The sequence below is a fragment of the Helicoverpa zea genome, chromosome 4 (assembly GCF_022581195.2).
Source record: "Helicoverpa zea isolate HzStark_Cry1AcR chromosome 4, ilHelZeax1.1, whole genome shotgun sequence".
Classification (NCBI taxonomy): domain Eukaryota; kingdom Metazoa; phylum Arthropoda; class Insecta; order Lepidoptera; family Noctuidae; genus Helicoverpa; species Helicoverpa zea.
The window spans coordinates 3048876-3059148 of record NC_061455.1 but is presented as its reverse complement, the minus strand read 5'-3'; the positions used below and the strand labels follow the sequence as shown (position 1 = coordinate 3059148).

At 34.9% G+C, this 10273-nt stretch overlaps 1 protein-coding gene across 1 annotated transcript; it reads left to right on the top strand.

The window, feature by feature from the left end:
* The first annotated feature begins 459 nt into the window (after positions 1-459).
* Positions 460-6136, top strand: LOC124630117 (cytochrome P450 6B1-like). Its single transcript, XM_047163849.1, has 2 exons — positions 460-1781; positions 5579-6136. The coding sequence occupies exons 1-2, from the start codon at positions 551-553 to the stop codon at positions 5743-5745; spliced, it is 1398 nt and encodes a 465-aa protein (XP_047019805.1). The 5' UTR covers positions 460-550; the 3' UTR covers positions 5746-6136.
* The last annotated feature ends 4137 nt before the right edge of the window (positions 6137-10273 follow it).

Below are 10273 nucleotides of genomic sequence, written 5' to 3'. Positions count from 1 at the left end.
CAATCGCTCCTGAATATTGAATCCATAATCCTAAGCCCCGCGATCGCAGGATTGGCAGTTAATAGTAATGTCCGTCAATATCTGACGTCTTCGACTAGCTTCGCATATCTCAAAATAGGTCAAAACGGTGAATCATGGAACTGGATTCCAAAATGTGGTAACGGTGCAATTCCGTCTAGTAGACATTGTCTAGGAACATACCTAACTGTAGATTTGTTAGAGAAAATATAAAGAATTTACAAGTTGTTAACGGGTTTGTTTTCAAAGATTTATGGCTTAGCATATAGCTTTTCATTTGTTCCTTAACCTAGAGCAGTTAACAACTTAACAATCAGCCTGATGCATAAGTAAAAAGCAATTATTATAATTAGTTTAACAGCCATAAAATACAACGACGCACAATTACAACATCAGAATGTTAAGTTCATTGCCACGAAGACGAACGCAACTACCTCTTAGATCACTCATAGTACCGTAGGCGACCCACTTCGACAGCCTCTTGCAACAAGCTTACAGTCTCAAACGACAGCTCACCGCGACCGAACGCAACATGTTTCTCGAAAGTTTCCTTTTAAACCTCGCGGTTATGGCGATTCTCATAATCGCCCTAACCCTCGACTACGTGACCAAGTTCTTCAGCTACTGGTACGTCCGCCATATACCCTACAAGTCGTCCATCCCATTCTTCGGAGGCGACTACCACAGAGTACTCGGAATTAGGAGCAGTACCGAAGATGTCAACATACTATACAACAAATACCCTAAAGACAAGTATGTCGGAAGACTCAAAAGCAGGATTCCTGACCTGATAGTGAAAGATCCCGACACACTAAAGAGGATGTTGTCAACAGATTTCGCACATTTCCATAGCCGAGGTCTCTGCTTGGACAAATCTCAGGATGTTTGTTTACGAGACAATTTGTTTTATGCCGACGGAGAAAAGTGGACCCTATTGCGTGAGGGTTACGAATCATTATTGAGTACCATGGACTGTTCGTTGGAGAGTTTGAGTGACTGTTTGCCGGGAACAAATGGTGATGCTAACGTTCAAGAGACGTTGGTAAAGGTATTGGACAAAGTCTTCGAGGATTTACTTCTCGGGAACGCCGGAGGGTCAGTTATAAAGGAGCTGAGATCAGCAATACAAAGGCGTTCATTGACGGAGAGATTTAAGAGTTATTTGAAGGACATTTTTCCTTCCTTGTATGTAATGTTTGGTTTGGTTACAATTTTTGGGGAGCCTTCAAACAAAACCAAGAATGAAATCGAACAATCGAAAGTGTTGTCTCAAATCAAGAATATGGTCAATGCTTTTCAATCTGGAGGTAAGGATAAAAAGAAGAAGCCTCACTCTGACGTGGAATTTGCTTATTCAGTAATAGCATCATTCATAACTGAGGGGTACATACCTTGCTTGACTGCATTAACTGCATTGATTTACGAATTGGCTTTGAATCCTGAAGTTCAAGAGAAATCAAGGAATTCCGTCTCCGTACACAATAGAGATGAGTATTTAGACGTGGCCATAAAAGAGGCATTGAGACTGCACCCTCCATATTCAATTATTGCGAGACAATGTACGAAGATGAATCATCCAGAAGGTGGTTTCCTAATTGATAGGAAGGTGACAATTAATGTTCCTGTAATGGCTTTGCATAGGGATGAAGAGAACTATGTCAATGCCAATGCATTCAATCCTGATAGATTTTTGGAAGACGAAGGAGCGTCTAAGCATTGTTATGCTTATTTGCCTTTTGGAGCTGGACCTAGAAAATGCATAGGTAAGCTGTATGACTTATTTCCTTAATTTTTTCCTAAAGTTTCTAAGTTTTTATGTTTGGATATCATAGCAGTAATGTGCATTGCAATTTGATTCTCACGATCTACGGCCTCTAGCTGCACTATAACGTACAGTTTACAAAAAAAAGCATCAAGAAAACGGTACCCCGTGTCACATTGGTTCAAATAAGCGTGCGTGTCAACTCGTGTAAAATGAAATTATAAGAAAATATTATAATATAATTTATAACTACAACAATAGTACAATTTTTATAACATTTTATATTATATGCTTGAATGCACCTTTTGTTTAAAGAGCATGAAATTACAAATATATTAACCGTATTGTAGAATAAATATTTCAATTCATGTTAACAGATTTATTTGCCAACGGTACCTAACAAAGCAATTAATGCTAGAATTCTCAGGTCTCAGTTTCTTAGAAAATACCTATGTGTTTATTTTAATTTCTAAGATACTTACAATAATACTAAGTGTCTTTTAGTAATTATAAGTTACGTTCTTGAGAATTCTTATATCTAAAACCATTTAGTTATCATTATATTTTCCTTTCGAACAATTTGATATTACAAGGCAACTACAAAATATTACTCAGTAATAAGATACCTGAATTTAATTTAACGAACTTCCGAAAATAATCAATAAACTTAACTTAGGTAGGTTCCATATAATTTGCTAACGATAGGTATAAAATTGATCTATGAAAACCCATCAATTGTACGACCGTGACTATAATAAACTAAAGCTGCTTACTTCACTTTATGACAAAGAAAAGTAAATTCTACTTATTTACAAGAATAACTTAGCAACCATATCTCTCTACAGTACCCGCACACAGCAAAGTTAGTCGGCCGATAGTTTGTTTGGGTTTATAAAACTGTATGAAAATGAATGGTAGTATAAACGCACATTACAAAGTTCGGGTATTTAGCCGACATCAGACCGACTGCAAACTTTGATAGGAATCAAGATTTTCTTTCAAATTAATAGTTTTAAAAAACTAAAAAACACGCTAGTCTTGTATTGGCACCAGAACTCAGAGCGTGTGCAAAATTTCATCCTAAAGACCGGGAAGTGGGTCAAATTAAGATTTTAAGATTCTCTTACGTACATAGTTAGTTACAAGTGAAGCTTCTTAAAAAAAATTGCCGACTATCGGGTCTACTGTCGGTCGTCTGTGTAGTACTTATGTAGTGCACGGGTACTCTTACCTAATTTCATAGCTATGGTATTTCTACGGTGTTATATGGCGTCTCTGTTCTATGAGTTTGAGCGTCGAAGCAATTAGTGTGTGTATTGTATGGTACATATATGAGTAGATATTTATTTAACATAGTAACGGTGAATAGTTTTGTGAAGTTATTCTGTTAATGTTTCTGTAGAATAGACCGGTTGTAAAAATGAAACGGTGAATGTTTGATAGATTGTTGGTAAAGAATTAAATAGCTGAATAGATAGAATATTCTACTTACTTTTTTTTAGACTTTCAGATTTATTTTTTAGGTGTAATCCTCAATATTGATTTGGACAATATACATTGGAATAGCTTGGTTTGATGCGTCTGTACACCGCTAGGACAAACGTTTTAGGAGGTAAAAATATGCGTGACTACAATAAGCGGTCTTATCGCCAAACAGCAATTTCTTACGAGTTTTGAATGAAGTGAATTTGTTTAGAAATAGACTACTACTTATTACCTACTCTAGAAATAGTTGGTACTCAATTTGCATTAAGTTATATTTGAAAGCGCTAATCTCAGTAATTGCTAGTCCGATTTGAAGTAAATAGTACTTTAGTGTGAGACAGCTTATTTATTTAGGAAGACTACTTTTCTGGGTATGGAAAATATTTTCTGTTAAATGTTTTTGCTGTTCCGCTGGCTAAAGTTTATGATGTTGGCAAAGTATGTTAACACACTCTCCAAGTTTAAAACAATGACAAATAAATTCACTTTTTACGGATGTACTTGTACATAAATGATCTTTAAATCAATTCTATGACACTTTAGAAGCAACTTGTAACTTTCCCGAAATCAGGGTTAAAGCTATGATAAACAAACTTTCTAAATTCATTGACAACTTCAAGTGTAGTTGAGAAGTTAGCGACCGCAATATCAACGTGCTATTTATCATAATAACGTATGTGACCTCGATAGGAATATAAACGGAGAAAGCCTACTGCAAAATGTGTTTCTAACTATCTTTTGCTATATCACTATAATCTTTATTCATGTTTGTTCTTTGCAAGACGCCAAGTTGACCTGTGTCAATATCTAAGTTCTGTTTTGTCAACTTCTGTGTTTCGGATGCCCCGGCTGTCATTGAACATCAACAACGACGTCAAAATATTTCTTCACCTACATTTATTAATTTATTATTATTATCACCTACATCAACAATCTCTTTAGCTTCATGATATTAAAAGTTTAAATATGCTAGTGAAAAAAGACGGAAAAGCTGGCCCCAGAATAGAATTTTAATATCGTTAACCTCATGTTTAATTTAACCCTAATATAATACAATTTTACCTTCTTTATCTCAATCTATAAAAATATAGACTTATACAAGCTGTTGATTTGCAGCAGTGCCAAATTCAAGAACGTAATTATGCTTATGATTCTCGACCAAAATCAACACAAACATTCCTAGATAATAATTAATTTTATTATTTACGGAAATGCGTCAGTCATATTTAAACTCGGCCCGTGTGTTATTGGCCTTAAAACTGCGCTGCTCACAAAAACACAAAGCATACGCAACGATCATTCATAAAACTGGGTTAATTCTGAAATACTATTAAATTGCAAGAACAAAAAACGCAGCACACATCAGCTTTACCTCTTCTTTCTATTTCACTCATACTAGATTCTTTCAATTGCTCATTTACGTATTTTACATACCTATGTCAACCTCCTTGAATTTGGCACGAATGTAAATCAACAGCTTGTATTAATTTGTTGATAAGTTTAACAGTAATTCTAATTTTATATTTGGCCTACATTTCTAATTTAGGAGAAATGTTATGAATAAACATGAGATATGTATTTTATCAGCCATTAGTAAAATAACTATATAGTTTAGATACTTTCCATTTTGACAAGCTATTTGTGCTAAGCATCTCAAGTTTTTTTAGGAACATGGAATTTTATACTGACAACTTTTCCCCTTTCAATCAAAACGGGTTCTCAAAAGTCTTTCCAAGTGGTATTCGGATACCCGGGAAAATCCTTGAGGAGGACAGATAGGGAGACTGGAACTTATAGGTACATGGCTGAAGGCATAGCTTACATCTATACTAATATTATAAAGAGGAAAACTTTGTTTGTTTGGTTGTAATGGATAAACTCAAAAACGACTGGACCGATTTAAAATATTCTTTCACCATTAGAAAGCTTTATTATTTGCGAATAACATAGGCTATATTTTATTCCGGTGCGGGCAGTAGCTCCCACGGGACACGGGTGAATCCGCGGGAAAACGGCTAGTATAATATAATACGACACCAAGATCTGCCTAGCCTTTTTCCAACTGTGTGGCTTTCAGTCTATCTCGATGCAGCTGAGTATCAGTGTTTTATATGGAGCGACTGCCTGTCTGACTTCTTCGACCCAGTTACCTAGGCAACTCGATACCTCACTCGACTCATCCAACTCTCTGGCTTTTGTATATTGATACACCACAAACACAACATTCAATATTCATATGAAATTCCATTTAGATTAGCTTAGAATTTTTACTGTTTAAAACACTCTTTTAACCGATTATTTTCTTTATTTCAGGAGAGCAGTTGGCATTGAAAATCATAAGAAATGTGAGCAAGGCGATACTGAATAAGTATGAGATTGAGCCTTGTGCCAAAACGCCATCACAGCTTACCATGGTCGATCTTAACTTCGGCAGAATTGTGGACAGAGATATTTGGCTCAGATTTAAAGTTAGAGCTTAATTTTATTAACTACTTAATTAGTATTTTATAAGGCTTGTATTTTGCGTGAAAACTGCTAAGGTTATAATTTTAAATGTACCGAATATGAGTTTTTTTGTACCTTAGTTCGGAGGTACAACATTAAGATCTACAATCAATTGTAAGATCTTTAGATTGATAATATTCAGTGATAGGAAAAAAGTATACAAATTAGGTTACCTACTATTAAATGTGGTGTTCAGAATAATTAGATTTTTAGTTTTTTATTTTATTTCTATCAAGCTCAACTAAGTTTAAGGTAATAGAGGTAAGATTGACTATTTATTAATAACAATTTATATGTATAGTTGTTTAAATTCTATCTTGAAAATACTTCAATTTGTGTGAGTGTGAAATATAAAATAAATAATTATTTTTTGAGTTTTATTTACCTCATTAGATTACTTTAAAAATGTCACCAACGAATGAAAGGTTACTCTATAGTATATTAGTCCTACTATTTTACAAAAGCCCTAGTTATCTAAAAGAAAATTGCTACACGAGTGAAAAACTATTCTTTTTTTCATTCACATTCTCAAAAATACCAAAAACAAAACACCAGCGCACAAAATATCAAACTGCGTACACATACATATATATGTATTTCTATGCGTGCAGCTTTCACACAACACGATTCAATTTTCATTTTTTTTTTATAATCGTTCAAGAGCGGCTTCTGAAAATCAATACGATTGACAATGACAAAGGGTGGTTCCTAAAAATGGACGGTCCAAAAGGGTGAAAGGGAAATATTTCCCGTAGCCCATCGGCAGCGGCTGATAATGGAGTCTGTCATAGAGAGGTGTGCTGTGACCATGAGTTAAGGACTACTGTAGATATTGTAAGTAGTTTGCCTAAAGGAATGTATATTAAAAATAATAAGTGTTTGCATTATTTTTGTATTTCATGCAAGCACACTTCTATGCTTTTTAAATACATGTAAAATCGTGTGCATTTACAACAAAAAAAAACATGAAAAAACAAGTAAAGTTCATTAATTCACACAAATGTTTTATTTTAAAAAATCCATAGTCTAGCATTTATTTTCGATAGATAGGTACATTAACTAACGGTATGGTTTTGCATCCAAAATAGAATACATATATCATTTATCACACCTCCGTATTTATATTATTTTTGCATTCATAAACAGTAAATTTTTAATACGGACCCACTATAGAAATAGAAACGTGTATTTTTGTCTGCTTTTAACATAAGACAGAGAAATTGATTGCTGGGTGAGACCTTACTTTCTCTTAAAATGAGGTAAGAAAAATGTTGGTCAAAATATTGGGCCTCTAATAAGACTTTGTTTGATAAATAACGGGAAAAGGTTTTTTCGTAATTTTAAACTCTATGCTTTTGTAGGTAAAGTTTTTATTCGGTAATCAAAAAAACTTACTTAGTACGAAGCTGACAAATGGACAGTCACATTTGCATGCCATGGATTAGTTTGTAATAAGGAATTACTAATCTTAAATGATAACATTATTTTTTATAGACCCTCTTAATGTTACAAAATCATTTATTTCATAGCTCTAAGTGTACTTCAAAGTTATCGCTATACAGGAAAACTTGATTAACTTATTCTTAACTTTATGACAATTGACACAATTCGATATGGTTTACAATTATACAATATTCGCTGGTACTACAATCAAAAACTACAATTTTTATCTGTACTACCCCTTATAATATTTTAAGGCCACAAGAGAATTGTATTTAACTTTTCTTTCATAACCTTCACAAACCATAATCATAAACAAAAATTAGAAAACCGGCTCTAAATATCTCATAAAAATCGGGCGTCAGGATTATCCTCAGTAGTCCCCTATTTTATGGGGAACGCATGCAAACACATTCTGATTTATAGCTATCGTATGGTATATGCCCCACTTCCTATAATATACCTTTAGGTAGTGGTATGGATTAATGTGGTGCCGAAATACCTTTCTTAGGATATAATATATGATAAGTGTGTATCGATATCAAAAATGTTTTGTGTGATTTGAAAACAATACGCTAAATGTACTATAGCTTATTTATGCATACAGAATTGTATTAGCAGCAATGTAGTTCTTTTGGTCTAATGCAGTGTTTCCCAAAGTGGGCGATAACGCCCCCTTGTGGGCGCTGCAGGTCTCAAGGGGGGCGGTAAGAGACCCAGAAAGAAAATAGGGGCGTTGTGTAGAGGCCTGGGGGGTGATTTGTGAACACTTGTGAACATCAACTAATATGAATTACAAGATTGCTCAGACTCGGTTCTATATTTCTCTCCACGTAGTTCATATATCTGTCCTATTTTACTGAATATAGAAAAAATAGAAATCATGCCAATGTCAATCGCTCCCTTTCGTAATTAAAGTAGACACAAACAAACAAATAAAAAGGCAACAGACACACTTTCGCATTTTGATAGTTATTAGTACTCGTAGATATCTATCATGTTTTAACAAGTTTTTGTTAAATAACCCGAATTGTGAATTCCTGTATCAGTCGGCTGGTTCAAGTTGTACGACCAGGATGGCACGGGCAGAAGAGACAAGTCACTGAGGGTGCCATTCTAATCTGCAAAACCTAGGTTCACTTCATTATTCAAATTTTAAACAAAACTACAACAGTGCATGCGCAAACAAGGCATGACGTCGAGGCGGCACTGGAGGGGTGCCAGTCCGGCTGTCACACCTCTCTTTCTCGTTTATTTATGTTTTTTCCCGGTTTACTTAAATTAATTCCTCAAAGTTATAAAAAAAAAAACAGTTTTTTCAACATTTCTGGTTTATTCTGCGCCCTTTGAGTCAGTCAAAAAATTTTGCGCTCGCTGCACTCGCGCCTTTTACTTAACAGTGACTATTTTCTAATTTCTTTAGGTATCATTGCGTCCCAAAAATCAAAAAATTTGCGCTCGCGGCTTCTTCTCTTTGCAGTGTTTTTTTTTCCACACTTGTTGAGGTACTTTTGTGCCCCAAAACTAAACAATTTGCGCGGTTTTTTTTAACTTGTTTTGGTACTTTACTCTTCCAAAACTCAAAAATTTCGCGCTCGCTGCGCTCGCGGCTTTCACTTGTGACTGGTTTTTATAAAACATGTTTGGGTTCTATTGTGTCCCAAAACTCAAAAATTACGGGCTCGCTTCGCTAGCGCTTCAAAAGTTTGCAGTGATCTGTCTCCGGTTTCTTTATGTTAAACCAGGCAAAAAGCACCATGAATGACCATATTGCACCATATTTTGTCGTTTTTTTGGGAGGTGCTCAATAGGTAGTCCGCCCCGGGTGCCACCCGAAGCTACGCGGCCACTGTAAGAGTCAACTTGAGACCTAAGCACCGCGGTATGTTACCTACCTGCGCTCAGGTTTCAAGTTGCGGGTTATAGTAAAAGTTTCGTTTAGAACTCTCCGTTAATAAACATAAATAGGGCACAATAATTAATTAATTTAATTTGAAGTTATAGTGGTTTTTAAATAGGTGAAAAAATGGGGGGCGCTAAAAAAATATTTATTCTCAAAGTGGGCAGTAGACAAAATAAGTTTGGGAACCACTGGTCTAATGGTTATAATACCCGCCGCTCAAATGCGAGTATGTGGGTTTTATTCAAGGTCAGTTCGTGTAGTTTTTTTTTTCACTTTTTAAGTGTATGTTTGATACCAATAACTGGTTAATAAGTGAAATGATGAAACCTGGACTTATTCTCTCTCTACTTTGAAGTCGCATTCACCACCAGTTTCACCATAAGACACATAAAAACTATCATTTCTCGACAAGCTGTCTATCTAAGACTGAAAATAATATTCAAATCAGTCTACTAGTTCCTAATCTTAGTAGGCTCAAACTAACAAACAGCTTCATAAATATACTCATAGACTAATATCATCACAGATACCTATAGACTGTAGTATGATGTGAAGAAACTAATAGGTACTACTGTGAATCATATCAGACATACAAAAAATACACAGACAAACCAACACAGACGCCCCTGAAAAATATAACTGAAAGATAAATTTCACTTTCAATCAAGTTTTCTACGACAACACTGAGAAATGATCTTGAAAACGGTCACAGTCTAAAATTGGCAATACAACGTTTTTGTATGCAATTTGTGGGTCGCTGATGTTACTACATCGGGACAAAAGAACACGTGAATAGTTAGACCAATCTTGGCCGCGAAGTTTTCATATTATTTTTGCCAATATTATTGTAAATGTTATTTGTACTATTCTAAATGTAGGCAATGATATAAATATGGTATTTTCAATCCGAATTGAGCAAGCGTGGTGTGTATGTATCAAAAAAATCATCCGCATTGTTGTCATCGTGCGGTGATCGTACTCAAAAGTGTGGCTGCATGGTTAGTGTAACTTTAAATTATATATGAAGCAATTTATTTGTTGTATAGGAAATTTCTTAACAGTAAGAAAAGTCTTCGAAGAAATTAGATGCGGTTTGGTGTGCGATTTTTATTATAGGCCATTCAGAGAATGCGTTCCTGACACGTCGCGATTGAACTGAC

Bases quoted from the DNA above. Each gene is read 5' to 3' on its own strand.
- LOC124630117 (XM_047163849.1), top strand. From the start codon at position 551: ATGTTTCTCGAAAGTTTCCTTTTAAACCTCGCGGTTATGGCGATTCTC. The intron at 1,782-5,578 runs GTAAGCTGTATG...TCTTTATTTCAG, and splicing joins TGGACCTAGAAAATGCATAG to GAGAGCAGTTGGCATTGAAA.